Below are 17498 nucleotides of genomic sequence, written 5' to 3'. Positions count from 1 at the left end.
ATCATCACTTTATCATTCTTCCGAATTTTATTATGTATATGATTCTTCGTTAAAATGTCTCATTTTTTAATAATTCCTATAATTCTCGTTATTTTATCATTTATAACATTTACAACATCATGTTTATTGCCAAATTATGATAATTATTTTACTATTTCATAAATTGTTTTATTATTTAATAATTATCGTAAAAGGAATCTACGACTGTATTCGTAGTTTTTTTTATGTAAGGTTTTATTTCACTTTATTTTTCAATGTGGCTCCATTTTAACTTATTCCTGTTTTACTTTTATAGATTGGTGTTTCTTAGTTTTTCGTATCATTTTATATAACAGATGTACGTTAACTATAGCATTTTAATGTTTACTATTATCAATTATATATATAATATATAAATAACATTTAAGTTTTAGATCTAAATATTAATAATGAAACAAATTCCTAAAATATAACCTTAATCAAAAAATATCATATTATATTATTGAATATTAATACTTAGTAATTAGTTTATAATAAAGTCGTTTTTCAATACCTCGGAAACAACTTCAACTTTCTAACTACTCGATTAGATATAAAATTAAATGTTTGAGTTTTTATTATATAATTTCATCTAATTTAATTCAATTTATATTACAAAGTGTATATCGTGGGAGTTCTAAGAATATTTTCATCCGCAGAACATCCAATTATACGCCTACATAACATTTTTTAGTTTCACACTCAATACCACACACTAGATGATCCTGTGTCAGAAATGAAAGAATGAAAAATACACCTCATATGTATGTAATTTTAGACTAATTATTATCAATTAAGATTATTTCAACGATAATTCATTTGTTAATATCCATCAATATTCATTTCTTCCATAAATAGACATACATACATACATTTATTCAAAATGGCTTCCTTTAAAGCAGAATTAACAAACAGCGCGTGTTCATCTGCAACTTATTATTTAGTAAAGCTACATATATTTTTTTTACAATTTATGTATATAATTTCAGAAAATATATGAAGAAACATTTAAAAAATTTGTCTAAAAAGAAAACTAAGTGGTGATAAGTCCTATAATACTTATAAAAGGTAATTAAAGTAAAACTCATTATATGCTTCGCATAAGCTTTCCCACTTGAATTACCAATGCTCTTTTGTAGGTTACTAGACACACATATGAAATTTGAAGATATAAAATTCCTTACAAATTTTCCTTCAGCGCAAAACATGAAATAAATTATAAATGTTACCGGATAATTGTAAGGATTGTCTAAACTGACGAAAAATGAACGCTTCATATCGTTTAACTAAATTGAATTATAAAAACACTAATCAATCTATCCGATTCTAAACGATATAAATTGTATACGTTTTATTATGAATTGAATTAGTCACAATTTGTCTAGATCTATTAAAAGCTAACGGTCCTTACAATTTTACGGTGAGATGAGCACTATACAAACACCAATATTTGGACCTGCGATTTTCAGTCAAAATCTACGAATTTTATCAAAAAAAAATATGGGTATTATGTTGACTTTGTAACTCGAATTAAATGTACATAGATATAATGGAACTGAACATTAAAGTTATAAGCAAGTTATCGATTATCAATTTTCAATTATTGTCGGACAGTAGTAATATTTACAATTGACTATGTTGTTTTATCTTATCAAGAAATCCAAAAAACAATCTACTATGTTATATTTATAGACGATTATCATTTAATATTTTTACTTTTATCAGTTATATTTATAATGATAACTTTTTACGAGGATAATTAGTAATTATAGTTCATTAATAATTTTGAATTATTATTGTAAGCAACGTTTAGAAACATTGTTACACGTTCCGTAAAGTTGTTCTCATGAGTGCTACTTACCAATGGGGAAAATGGAATCTTTAAAATATTTGTATGATATCTAATTATATTTGTAATGAACATTGTACATGTGTACATTTAATGAGGAAGGTTAAATATAGCAGAAACCCTCATAATACAATAATTTATATATATAAGGGTAAATTCTGTGCTATACTAAAATTTTTAAACGCAAATCTAAAACTACCAATCTAATGAAACTTTCACTACTTACATAACTACTACGGTCGTCTATATTGTAACCTATAATAGGTTTTTAGTTCGTTTGTATGATGTTATTTTATATATTATCGTATCGTTGTTTATTTTGTAACTATAGCCTGAAGGAATACAATCGATTAAGGCTGTCTAAGCTTTGATGCTAATCATTGTCCTTCAATATAAATAATACACTATACATGCGAATGTCCTTCAATAAAAACAATCTATACCATCCCTGCAAAATCAGGACGGGTCGCTTGTTTGTTACAAAAACACATTACCTGACGTATTTGTAAATGTATCCATGTCCAAACATTACTCGTTTCGTTTAACCAAGTAATAAAATTACATCGTAATTTTAAACAATCATTACGTCTTATCATAAAAATAACATTGTTCTCGTATAAGATCATTTTTTAACATACTACTTATCCGCCCCGGCTTCGCACGGGCAGAATAAGGGTCTATATACAATGTTTATATCGTAATATATATATAATACTAATGGTTTACGCGGCACACGTCAGTAAATCTCCCAGTCAGTATAATATTTTACAACATCTCAACCCTCCGTTGTTGGTGAAAACCTTATGAAAAACCGCTCGGTTTTTAAGATTATTGCGTTCAGACAGATAGACAGACACGTTGCACTTTGTTTTATAATATGTAGTAATAACCATAGCTGAAACATGGTTGCACTCCTGAAGTGAAAGTGATTAAGCGATAACAAGGAGTCTACTGATAAAATGTTTCGCGAGATACCGTCGGCGCCATTGTAGTTAATATCAGTATGTAAATATTTTTCATGACATTAACTGAAGGTTAGATTAGATAAGCTATTGTTTGGTTACTATGGTCAGAGCATTTTAATGAGACGTAAAGGTTAATTGTAATGTTTAAATAAGTTTGCAATTGCTGGTTAACAGAGCTTCGTTTGTGACTATGCCACGGGTCTGTTTCATACTGTTTAATCGAAAATGAACACCACGATTGCGTAAAAGACTTTGTGTTGCCTTAGGATTCTGTGGAGACCTGGATGGAGGCAAATTTGACAATTTTAAAGAGTATCTCTATGCCCCCTTAAAAAAGGCAAGCTTTCTTCCTGTGCGGGCTCGGTCGCGGGTTGGCCCCAACTCTTTTATACAATTAATTTTTAATTTTAAAATATGATTTTTCACTTATATGATGTTGCAAGCAATATTATTATAAAGATTATAAATAAATTAATTAATTATTATAATAGTATGAAAAATAGTATTTTTACTTCATTCAGGAGTACTATAATTTCTAATAATATATCCATTACTTATATAATAACACCACCTTACCTACCTTATAACTAACTGATAAATATTTAATTTTAAATATTGAATATCATACGTCCCCGTTAAATGTAAAAGCAACAGCCTTTTAATGTCCCACTGCTGGGCTAAGGGCTCATTTCTTTTTGAGGAGATTTGGAGCTTATTCCACCACGCTCCACCCATGCGGGTTTGTGTAACCACATGAAAATTCAGTGATGCGTGCCCGGGTTTGAACCTGCCACATTATTTAAAAATACATTTATTCAAACCACGGGGCGATCTAGGACTCGATCGGATCCTAGGTAATATGTAATAGTAATACTGCGATTATAAATAATTGTTACGTTAATATTGCCATTGAATTTGCGGTCGTTATTTGTAAAATGATAGAGCTCACCACAGCCCTTATGGTAAAGGTTTTCCTTATTGTTCCAAGAAATTCTGACGGAGAAAAACATCACATTAAGTCCATTTATCGTTATTATTGTTCACACGCTGCAAGTTTCCCACCAATATCTTAAATGCTAAGTTTTTATTAAAAATAATGAATCATACGTATATCCCCAGAAGTGTTTAAAACAAAAGTTAAATATTACAAATAATTGAAAGAAAACCTCGTAGCATAACGTAACTTTATAAATTAAATTATGAATGCGAACCAAATAAACAAATAGGTCAATCGTACGTACTTCATTGAGCCAATTATTGAAATATTAAAAAAAATATACTACACGTTTTTATTTATTATAACGAAGTAGAGAATATACCTTTACTGGTGGAAGAGCTTTGTGCAAGCTCGTCTGAGTAGGTACCCCCTACTTATTAGATATTTTACCGCAAAACAGCAGTACTTGGTATTGTTGTGTTCCGGCTTGGAGGGTGAGTGAGCCAGTATAATTACAGACACAAGGGACATAACATCTTAGTTCCCAAGGTTGATGGCGCATTGGCGATGTAAGCGATGATTAACATTTCAATGGTATTGCTCCGTGCAAGCCCGCCTGGGTGAGTGTAGAGAGTAGTGTAAAGTGTAAATAGCGGGTTCACACATATTCTAATATTAATAGGTGCTTAGTATTGTTGTGTTCCGGTTGGTAGCACATTGGCAATGTAATGAATGGGTAATATATATATTTACAATGTCTATGGACGGTGGTGACCACTTGACTTTCCAGTCCACCTACATACTTTAATATAAAAAAAGATCCGTGTATGTCTGACAGGAAAATAGGGAAAAAATATATTAAATTGAACATCCTGTCCTGGAATGTCTATGTATTCTAAAACTATATGACGATACAGATGAATATTGATTTAGACAAGGAAGGTAAAGGGAATCTAGATAAAATGAATTTGCACTTTTTAACATTGATATTTAGTCAATAGTCTCGACCGCGTCTCGACAATACACTTAGAATAAAAAAACGTTTTCATGCTCCATGCAAAGTGCTTACTAATTTAAGAAACGATATTTATAATGAGATTCCTCATAATAACATAGGTTAGTATGTAGCTTAAAGGTAACCTATAAATTGTATAAATTAAAAATTATTTATTGGGAAATAAATCCATTCATAACTGTTTATTTTCATTATTCTTAATTTTTATTAATAAATTCAATCTTCTTTATCCCAAATACGAAATTATTATTTTTTCGCGTTAACTATTAAAAATTTAAGATTTAGAACATTATTTAGATGCACTAAGCAGTGTTTTTGTATGAGACAATTAAGCTTAAAAATTTATCTGCCATATTTTTTCTTTGACCTTGCATGAAAAAACACCTTACAATAGTTGTAATATAGTTGTCCTGCTGTGAGAACATACATAAATATATTTAATTACGCTTAAGTATGTATAAAACAAAACGAAACCCGTTGAACTGCAATTCTAGCGCCAAACGGCGGAGGCAATGTGTTATAATTATATTATAGAAAAGTTTTTGCACTAATATTATCCGATTAATTTACTAAGTTCCGAATAATTTATTTGCTTACAGCAAAAAGATATATTTTTTTACAATTAGGGATGAGTGATTCGTTCGATTTCTTATAGGAAGTCTGTAATAATTGTGCACGAGATGATTCGAAGCTTATAATTAAAATATGACTATGTTGTTTTACAAAACAATTTGAGATTTTTTAATCTCATAAATATTTTAGATTTAAATTAATACAAAATATAATAATAGCTTATACACTATGCTCATTGTATGTAGATTATATATATTTACATATTTACACACATATACCTTCAAACATAATATAATTAGGTACTTAAATAATCAAACCTCGTACCTAGTAAATACAACATTTTAAAGAGCCTTTTTTGTAACTTTGTTGTGATATAGTATAATAATTTTGTAAGGTGGCTTAAACAATGATTTTGTGTAGGGTTAATTGATCACGGAACATTTACGGAATGATTCTATCATTCGTTCAATCAAGGTTCCTAAGATTCAAAGGATAACGAAGAGCAAGTTTATTTTTCTCGCGAAGTTGTAGTCTGTTTGTGTCAAGGTGTTAATTATAATGAATATACTGTCTCCTTCACTTCCCAACAGCATTTATTTAAAGCCAGTTGTTTAACAACCATGATATTAGGACATCCTCATAGTCTTTTCCCGTTGACCTTTTCAAGAAACGCCAAGCTATACTTCCGTCTAGAGTGGACATGTAATAAAAATAAAATCATATAATAAACGCAGGTATATTTTGCACATTAACCCTGGCCTCTAACCCTTAGGTACATATTTACAAAATGCAGCAACATTTTTTGAAGTAAATTATTAAAATAATAACACTAAGAAACCTTTTATACTCAAATTTTCCTGTCTACGATGTTGATCGTTGGCTTCAATTCTAGGTGTCGACTCAAGTCATGCTAACCATAAAAATGCGTTGTCATCAGAACAGAACCATCATGTAAAAATTTAATTTTACTTGCAAGATTTGACCGACACAAACTAACCTAACTAATTTGACTCAACAAACATTGCAAGAAAAATAACAAAAATAATTTGAAATATTAAAAATAAACGCAATAGGCTGAGCCATCTGCCTTCCTGGTAAATATAAAAGAAAATGTTCGTAGTTCTTGTTGTTTTTTGTGTATTATACCATTACAACTACAATACTATATTTATTTTTTGATGTAAAATATGAGACTAAATTAAATTTAAACAACCTTTAAAACCTTTACAGTTGTTCAAATTAATTACAATTTATCATGTATTTTTCTCATTAAAATTATATTTTTTTTTTTTTTTTATAGAATAGGAAGGCGGACGAGCATATGGGCCACCTGATGGTAAGTGGTCACCAACGCTCTTAGACATTGGCATTGTAAGAAATGTCAACCATCGCTTACATATCCAATGCGCCACCAACCTTGGGAACTAAGATTTTATGTCCCTTGTGCCTGTAATTACACTGGCTCACTCACCCTTCAAACCGGAACACAACAATATCAAGTTGCTGTTTTGCGGTAGAATATCTGATGAGTGGGTGGTACCTACCCAGACGAGCTTGCACAAAGCCCTACCACCAGTAAATGTATTATGTAATATTATGATAACCCATTTCAGCCAGCAGAGCGAATTCAGCGCTAATCATACAAAGTTCAAAGAAACAGCCACTAAAATTAATTAATTAGTTCAATAACCACTAAAAGATTACCTACTTACCAAGTTTATATAAAATCATATCAGTATTAAAATGTTAGTTCGGAAGTATGGTTGTTGCTTGATAACAAAGATTATTAATGCTTGATGCGTACGCGCATCCTCGGGGACATCACTTAGCAAAACGCCGGATGAATACCGACACGCTCACCTTGCTTATGACATTGTTTATGACATTTCATTGTATGATTAAAAGACATTAAACTTTTAAATAATTATTATATTCATAATATTAAGATAAAATAACTTTAACCATTTTCAGATTTGTCATTTATCGTTCGTGTTAGGGTATGATATGATTTTACTTCCTGCGAGCAATCGTGCCGGCGACGCTCCGCTGAGAATCGTAGTCTCCTTCTGTAAGACCGTCATGGTCCAGAAGGAAAGGGCGGAACGACGAGGGTACCTTTCTGAAGATTTCCACCGCATGAAAAAAAAGGATATTGGCCATAATACCAAGACTAAATGTAGCTCAGATTAAATGATGGTCAAAATTGGTCACTAGATGAAATTTAACATCCTGGCAACTGTTAGAGGAGGCCAGGAACTTAACGGAATAACTATAAATAAATATATTGTTATGTTATTAATTTTCTGTATGTTAAGGAAATAAAAAAGGCTTTATAATATTATTATTATAATTCTGTTTAACTTAGAAGCGAACACAATAATAATTAATATTTGCGGGTTTCAACTTAAAAGTTTTGGCACGTAAATTTACTAGCGACATTGCGTAATAATGTCAGTTAAAATTATAAAAATGTGCATAAATTATCTACTTATAACAAACAAATTAACTTTCACGTAAATTTCAAAGGGACTCTGATAATTATGTCTTTTAAATTGACTAATTTGTAATTGCACAGATAATATATGCTACGCGCTTTATCGACGTAAAGGTATTGCCTATCTGAAATAGCTAATTTCAACAATTATTATATTATTATTATTTATATATAATAGCACACTTACAACATACATATAAAACATTTAAAAGATTAATTTATGAAACAATAATAGTATATCTAATATGCATGTCAATTACAAGTGTACATGGCACTTCCAGATTCATCTAATCAAATTCAAATTAAAAGTAAGAAAAAATCATTAGTAATTTTAAAAAATGTCAAAATTAAATAATAAATAATGTCATTATTATAATATTATAATAAAAATTATATACAAAATATTTAATGCATGAAAAAAAAAATGTTTTTACTTCGCCTAAAATGGTAAAGTAATTTTTAAAATATGTATAAATACAGTATGAGAATTCACAGAGAGCCTATTAACATCATTCTTAGAGATGCGTGTTTTATTGCAATTATAAAGTGTTAGTTTATATGATTCATAAGATTTATCACATTGCTCAATATGGCAGTATAATAATCCCGGAACATAATACTATTATTACTATTTGTAAATTGTCATGTTATAAATTACAAAAATTCTCAGAAGTATACAAAATATTTTTTATTACACAATAATGAATGCTGAGGAAATGTAGCACAACACATTTAATTTGTACTGAAGAAGCAATATTGCGTAGTTATTTTGCATCGTTAGTCTTATGGCTAGTTTAAAAATCTGTAGATCCCAAGTTCAGAAAAAGCTACTGGGTTTTTGCATCAAGAAATTCTCAGTAGCCGCCTCGAGTTTAAAAGAATATAATGCTTATTTACACTCCCATCGTGTCGTATTACCGTAACTTCTGGTTATGAGAGTACAGCAACAGACCTTACACCTGCTTGCAAACAAACTGTACCCGTATATATATTCTGCGCAACTGGCTGGACGTTAATAAATAAATAATTTAATGCTAAGCAATTTAATGGGGTTTTTCGACGTTAAATTGTCTGATGTTACTACTTTCTTAGTTTAGTTTTACTTTTATTAATGTAAGAAGTAGCAATTTGTTAACAAATCATATTAGTGATATTGCACTGCTTAATATAAATGATGAGCTGTGTCTAATTTTTGAATATGCCATGAAGCTGTAATGGAATTAATAAAAGTATATATCTGTTTTTTAAAGTATCATTTTCTATGTTTGTCACAAGTCGTAAATTTTTACTTACACATATTTATTGTTTAATTACGTCAATATAAGCAAGTGCTTACTCAATACCTATTATTTCTGAGGATTAACTACAATAGAATCTCCAAATAGAATATTATAATCGATTTAATCTAATAATCTCAAACACACAGTGAGTAACACTTCAAGAAAACCCTTACGTAATAAGTTGTACAAAAATTCAGATAAGCGTACATGCCATTATACTTCTTATGCTTTTGATATATAAACTACATTTGATTGTACACTTATTATGTTAAATGTTATACTAACGGTATTTCTATGTCACGACTTTAAGAAAACTGTAGTCATAATAGTATTTGTTATGCGTATCACAGATGGACATAATGAGAATTAAATCCATTCCGGAATACTTGCATAGTGGATAGTCGTGAATTGATTCAATCTATTGATTCATTGCTATTCAAAGTCCGGTAGCGCCAATATACATACTTAATTTATTAATTACAAAGCGAGAAATACCCAGCTATGATTAATGAAATCATTGCCTGACAGCACAAATAATTTTAAATATTACATTAATTAAAATATTGTAAAAAAAATTGTAATGATTTCGAAAAGTAATTAAATCTCAAATGTTGTATTGAGTAATGGTACAGATAATAAATCGAACAAGCCGTAGTAAGATTGTGCTCGGAGAAATTCCGCACACGCATGAATGGAACAGACGCAACACGCGGGCACGGAAGAGCAACACTATGACACCAATGATCGATCATTGAAACGGTATAGTTACATATGCATTATGTAAAACTTGTCTATATGTAGAGCAAAAAGAAACCAGAATCCTTATCGTGTTACACTTCAGGTAGTATCAACCTATCAACACAGCACAGAGTTTTATAACAAGTGATCTATTTATTTTGTATCTCTTAATAGTTAACACCGAATTCTACTTGAGCTAATAATCTCAGAGCCCGACCACTTTGGGTGTTTTACAGGAATATTAGTTAGTAGAGATAGTGGCACTTACTGTCTAAACTTCCGTAACAGCCTGTGAATGTCCCACTGCTGGGCTAAAGGCCTCCTCTCCTCTTTTTGAGGAGAAGGTTTGGAGCTTATTCCACCACGCTGCTCCAATGCGGGTTGGTAGAATTCACATATGGCAGAATTTCAGTGAAATTAGGCACATGCAGGTTTCCTCACGATGTTTTCCTTCACCGTAAAGCACGAGATGAATTATAATCACAAATTAAGCACATGAAAATTCAGTGGTGCTTGCCCGGGTTTGAACCCATGATCATCGGTTAAGATTCACGCGTTCTTACCACAGGGCCATCTCGGCTTTTTACTGTCTAAACACGAGAAGTAAAAATAAACTTATAAGATCAATTTTCTAATTTTCGGTACCGGGCTTTATGGCGTGTAGGGTTTTTACCCACTAAATCTCTGCAATGGGTCATTCTCCATACGGACCAGTTAAGCCGTAAATTGTATTCACATACAAATAAGCTGCTCTTCACGTGCCGTGTGCCACTAGAGTTGAACGGAACTCGTCTAAGGGAGAAGAGTGATTTAGTTCTACAGCCATATGGGAAATTAGACCCTCAATGTTCAGGGTGAGTCCCAAATATTTGATATACATGGACGATTGAAGCACGACATTATCGTGAAGTCACACCCCTTGTCGTGTATCCATAAGAATGACAATTTTGGTAGAATAGATAATAAACCAGTATAAGTATGACCATAGAAACCGACTTGTATATTCGGACACTATGTTTCCAACTTGCTAAGTCAATAGATTCATCTGGGGCAAGGTATCGATACTAAAATAAAATAAATATTTAGCCGTCTGATTGAGACCACTCGAAAGTTCAACGAACTTAAGGCTGGGTATAAAACGTATGAACAGCAAGCATCTCTAAAGACGTGTTTACATATCAACAAAACGTTTACCCATGTATATCGCTCTATATACATTTATTATAATTGATCTATTTATCTATCAATCTATACTACAATATAAAGCTGAAGAGTTGGTTTGTTTATCTAAACTATCAACTAGTTTGATTTTTTTAGCCCATTTATTGAAAAAGGTTATAGGTATATAACATCACGCTGTGACCCACGGTGCAATAACGTCTAATGCGGGTAAAACCGTGCTGGCATTAAATATTAGCTATGTATGTTGCTGTCAAAAACTTAACTCTTAAGTTAATGTTCATTACGAAGACCATTTACACAATATTACTAAAAGACATACACTTATTGGCAGCTACGTAATAAAATTGATGGTAACATTTCGAAGATTTTTCATGAAAAAATTAGAGTTCCATACAAATGATTAATTAATCAAAAACATAGTAGTGTTATTCTGAACATATACAAATACAATATTTTAATTGTATATTCCAACTCCACTTTTTGTATGATTCTTAGATAATACACCTTTAATTGTTGAATTGTAAACAAGTATAATATACATTTGTGTTTGGGCTTTTCCGCAACGAAAAAACAGACCATTGTTGATATGAGTCAACGCTCTCAGAAAATTCTAGAAAGGTCGTACCAAAAAATTGATTGTTCGTATAAGAATGCAGCGAGCCGGAGTCCAGGGGCGGTCAACTACCTAAACAAGATGGTGCGTACCATTATTTTTTGCGCGACGGCTACTTAACATTTTTTCGGGTAACGATAATTTTGAGCTACACGTGGAATTCCTTTGAGAATTCATAATTAAAATTTATAACTGAAACAGTTATAAATTTTATATTTATAGTCTAATCGCCCCTTTTCTCTTTTTATTTATTTATACTCTTTATTGTACACACCGTTAAACAAATTGAATTATAATAGAAATAAAAAAATGCAATGCGAAAGGCGATCTTATTAACTACCGATTTATTCTAATATAAATAATAAAATTAAACGACTGTACTTATTATTTTTTATTATCTGTCCGCCTATGTACGCATTACACATTGAGAAGATGGGAACGAATATAAAAGTGTATGTGAAGACACAGGTTTTCTCTCTATTTCCTCTTAGATTACCATGCGACAAATAATAAATATATTAATAATTAAAATAAATACAGACAGGCACAGGCCCAAGTCTCTGCTTGATTTTCAGCAAGAGATTGCACATTTTGGTAATGTGCTTAAATTTATAAAACATGGCTACAATCATGAGTTGATAGAGTACAAATATATGTGTATTTTTTATTGAAACAAAAAACTCATCGCTAATGCAATAAAAAATAGTTGTTCTTGATTGAAAGAAATCCCTTAAACCCTAGTGTAATGGTGTACCTATAGCTTCATTCGATGATCCGCAGGATTCATGGATGGATGGATGTGACCTTCACGAAATTCTTCGTATTCGAGGAGCTCGTCCCGCACGATAATAATACTGCACTAACTGAGATTACGCTTTATTACTTCAAGGTGTAATTTTTTATAGTTATGCTATATATTGTTACGAACTGGTTAATTTATAAGAAACTAAGTATTATGGACTTGCTGTAAAAATTCTAAGCAAACTTCTTTTTTTATACCACGAAAGAGCGCTAATACAATGTTATAAAGCACTTTGAAACTTTAGACCGTTAATCGTAAGGCTCTATAGGCAATGTAACACTTATTCAAAAATTTATTGTTGATTTAGATGTTTATTATCAGCTATTTAATTGTTTTTTTTTTAAGTTGTCATTATAATTAAACAATTGAAATACTTTCCACTTCTGTTTAAGTTTAAATTTCAAGATACTTGTACATAATTCATATATAACTTACACTTTTGTAAGCCGTCTAAAAATAAAATAGGAATATCTTTCACTTTATGTGCAATAAAAATCCAACTATTTCGGTGTTATGTTCGCAAAGACAGACAAAAATTAAATGCAAAAAAGAAGGTTGTACTACTCTCAGCACTTTTATGATACTCCGAAATCATTATCTTTATAATTATAGAACCGCAATTTGAAGGCACTTTATGTTAATACAGTCATATAAAAACACACCATTACAGTTAAGTATATAATATTCATATTTTCGAGAACAACTGAGATGAGTTTATAACACGTAATTTTTCCACCGATTGACGTAATTCCAATGTTTCTCGGTTATAATAATAAAAGAAACAAGTAATAATTACGTCTTTTTTAAACTGACAACAAAATTACTAAATCTGCCCATAAAATTGTAATATTCTACTACGTTCCTTACTTCAATCGACAACTTTAATGTACACTTCATGTAGGTAATAACGGTAACAGAAAATGTTAGTCGCTAGCATACGTAACAACAAATAGAATTGTGTAATTTTAATTAAAGATGTAAACGTGAAATGATCCGAACTTCGTTCTGAAGCGATCAACAGGCGAGTGCTCCAAATATAAAAATAGAAATACGGAACAGTCGTCGACACGTTGAGCCGGCTTTCTTAAAACTACAGTGATTAACCTTAAAATTAAATGATTATTAAGATTTAAAAATTCACCTAAAGAGATTTTAAATAATATTGAAAGAAAAACAAAATTCCAAGCCTTAATACCGAACCATGGCGCAAAATATTGAGGGATTCTTCAAGAAGTTTCATGATAATATAAACAACGCAATAGACGACGTGACAAGAAATAATTTCGCAAATTTAGAATCGAATTCAAAACGGGTTTTGTACCTGAGCTCTCTACCAATAATTAAAAATTACGATCTCTCAACTGATGTACGTGACGTGGAAGTCGGCGGTGATTTTCCAGTTAAAAAGGAATTAGAAAAATCTCGAGCTCTCAAAAATGAAGGGAACAAAGCCGTCCAAAAAGGCGATTGGATCAAATCGTTACAATTGTACAGTCAAAGTTTATTATTTATGCCACAAAAAGAGAGTAAGTAGTTAAAAAAAAACAAACATATCAAATAACATTTGGAAACCAAATATAAAATATAGTGCAATAAATGACAAGAAATAGGTTACTTTTTTTGGTGAAGAAAAAGAGCAATAAAAATGCTTTAATTAAAAAAATTATTAAATTATTGTTCATTCGCAGGTGAAGAGATGTCAATTGTCTATGCGAATCGTTCAGCAGCTTTAAATCATTTGGAACAATTTGAAGATGCTCTTTCAGATATACAACGTTGTCTATCATTGGGTTATCCTCGGCACTTAAGGTATAAAGTTTATGAGAGGAGAGCCCGATGCCTACTCGTTTTAAAAAGGAACCAAGAGGCAGTTAAAGCTTTTCAGTAAGTTCATGACTCTATAATAATATAAATCGAATGGCTTTATCAAAATATACGGTTCTAAATTTAATTATAAATTACAGAGACACAATCATTGCCTTGGATGAAGCTAACAATTTAAACAAGGAAAAAAAACAAAAATTGAGAACAGATGCAAAACTCATGTTGGAAGTTTTAAATAAAGGACTAGTACTAGCTGGAAATCCAAAGGACCCCGAACCATTAAAGAAAACTCCACCGAAACCCAAGTTGCCTGGGAAGCAAAACTCCCAATACCCGGCTGCTTCCGACGCTATTCAAATTGATTATGACAATGAAAAGGGCAGGTTTGCTACAGCGGCTAAAGACATACAGGCTGGCGAGGTTTTACTTATTGAAAAACCTCATAGTGGCGTTTTATTAGGCGAATATTGCAAAACACACTGTCATAATTGTTTCATAAAGTCGGTTCACTTTCACAGTTATTTCATTTCATATTATTGTTCATCTTATAAAACCGCAATTCCATACTTTCAGATGTCCAATTCCCGTACCGTGTCCGAAATGTCCGAATGTAATATTTTGCAGTGATAAATGCTTAAAAACTGCATTCCAATCTTATCACGGATACGAGTGCCATATTCTACCGCTCCTATGGAAATCAGGTTGTTCTATAACTTGCCATATTGCTGTAAGAATGATCACCCAAAAACCGAAAGAATATTTTACGCAAATATACAACGATTTGGAGAGTAAACCATCAGGGATATATAAAACTGACGATTACAAAAATATATTCCATTTAGTTGCACACGAAGACAAAAGAACAAAGCAAGATTTTTTGCACAGGAGTCAAATGACATTATTTTTACTCAAACTTTTAGAATTAAGTGGCTATTTCGAAGGTAAACATAGGGAAAGAGAAATAGGACTTGACGAAATGAAGACAATGAAAATCGGAGAAGCTTACAGCGACGATATCGCTTTATTTGGTAGCCTTATTTTGAAGAATCTTCAAATACTTCAGTTCAATGCGCACGAGGTATTTGAGCTGCATTGCCCCAAGCCAAAAGCGGGGCAATACATCATAAAACACGATGGAAAATCTATATTTTTAGCAGGTGCAGTCTTTTCAACTCTCGCACTTTTTAACCACTCATGTGACCCAGGAGTTGTAAGGTAAAAGTATAACAAAATCAACCACTAAATAAAAATATTCCTATAAATTCTCATTCCAAGTACTTTCGTTGCAGATATTTTTGCGGTCCGTACGTCGTTGTACGAGCTGTAAAAAATATAAAGAAAGGCCAAGAAGTCGCTGAAAACTATGGACCCATATTTACAACAGTTTCAAAACAGAAACGTCAAGCTGATCTTAAAGATCAGTATTGGTTCGACTGTACTTGTACTCCTTGTGAACAAAATTGGCCAACGTACGCTGAGATGACCGAAAACTATATGCGTTTTAAGTAAGTTTTTTAATTCTAATTTAATGAAATATGTCTAGGTATTAAAAACTATTAAAAGTTGTAGTAAGTAGGGTTCAGATTTTTAAGCAAAACAAAAAAATATATATTTTATATTTAAAATCTATTTCAGATGCGACTCTGATCGCCCTTGCCCCAATGTTGTACCAGTGCCGTATGATTGTAAAGAATTTATGGTTCAATGTGGTCTGTGTCAACAATATACCAACATTCTGAGAGGATTGAAATCGTTACAAGTAAGTTTATGATATTTATTTCCTAACAGAACCATTCCTAAGAAACTATTATAAAAAAATAAAATAATACAGTTTACATACACACACAATCACATTACAAATATAAATTATCCAAAATACAAATAAACTAGACCATAACAACTCGGTTAGATTGATTGTCATAAATATATATAATAATGTCCTCCAGACCGATTTCGGCCACGGCGGCCAATCTCAAGAGAGATTAGCCAACTACGCAGGAGATATTATAGTGCACAAGTGCGTGCGCAAACACAGGTGCACTCTCTATTCCTTAACTCTCATAATCCGAAGGGACGGCAATCCGACACGACCGGAAAGAGTTCGGGCGCAGGACCAACGGCTTTACGTGCTTTCCGAGGCACGGGAGTGTTCACACTTCTAACTTCCAGACTACTGAGAATTTTTCTGACAGAAAAACCCAATAACTTTTTAATGGCTCGACCTGGGAATTGAACCCAGGACCTCCGGGTCTGCGGCCTTATATCAAGTCACTAGACCAACGAGGCAGTCTGTCATAATAATATATACCTTCACCTACGGTTTTATTGCTGAACAAAATACAATAGGAAAATTTTCATAATACAACAGTTTAATACATTAACATTTATATATATCGTATGTAATAGGTACGCTGTGTAATAATATCCGCATGTGAAAACCAAATTACGAAACCATTGAAAATTGGAGTACAAATATTGACACGTATTACCGATATGTCTGAAGCATGGACTTTAAATTGATATATATTTAGCAAGCACGTTTAAATTAAATAATAAATTTTAAGTCACACGTTTATGATGTATACATCTTCCGCAAATTAAATTAAGTCTTATAATCAAAATAGGGGTGTTTGTATTTTATTAAACGAATATAAGCTTTATTTTTGACAGAGAATTATAGATACATATGTATTTCGATACATAGGTAATACGTATAATAAATAAAATTTGTTACTTACAATCGTCAAGTTGCAAATCGATATGACAATAAGTGATAAATCTAAGTACTAAATTTCCTTTTAATTAAAATTTTACAATTCATTTACTTACTTTGTTAATTATTTACTTCTAATTGTCTTTAGTATTATTCGCTTTAAGCTCTGTGTGCTACGGCATAACCGTTAAGTACTTTATTTTCAAAACATATTTTACAAACAGGTCTGGTAACTTTTTTATTTTTATGGATAACTAAAAAATCAAATAAGGTTAAACGAGCTAATATAACCGCGTGAATTGAAAACGTAGATCGTAATCAAAGATACGGGACTCAAAATCGGCACCGATGAGTTTCGTGTTTTTTTTTTTTTATTCTTAACATCGTGAAGAAACCTACATACATGTTTTGAAATTTTTATACATCTCTGTATGTATATGTATACATCTCATATGTATAGAGGAGGTCAGCATGTATACCCTGTAGTGGAACATG

The 17498-nt window shown here is 31.4% G+C and overlaps 1 protein-coding gene across 1 annotated transcript in view; it reads left to right on the top strand.

The window, feature by feature from the left end:
• LOC126777199 (SET and MYND domain-containing protein 4) overlaps nt 1-17498 on the top strand; it is a 31583-nt gene that overhangs the window by 9609 nt on the left and 4476 nt on the right. The window contains exons 2-7 of the mRNA XM_050500175.1: nt 13442-13992; nt 14155-14350; nt 14431-14790; nt 14864-15505; nt 15580-15795; nt 15926-16049. Of these exons, the coding sequence (XP_050356132.1) occupies nt 13668-13992; nt 14155-14350; nt 14431-14790; nt 14864-15505; nt 15580-15795; nt 15926-16049 (1863 nt within the window). The 5' untranslated portion in view covers nt 13442-13667. The remainder of the gene's footprint in view (nt 1-13441; nt 13993-14154; nt 14351-14430; nt 14791-14863; nt 15506-15579; nt 15796-15925; nt 16050-17498) is intronic.

The sequence above is a fragment of the Nymphalis io genome, chromosome 2, assembly GCF_905147045.1.
Source record: "Nymphalis io chromosome 2, ilAglIoxx1.1, whole genome shotgun sequence".
Taxonomy (NCBI): Eukaryota; Metazoa; Arthropoda; class Insecta; order Lepidoptera; family Nymphalidae; genus Nymphalis; species Nymphalis io.
Note: the sequence above shows the minus strand (reverse complement) of the source record. Positions and strands in the feature narration are given on the sequence as shown.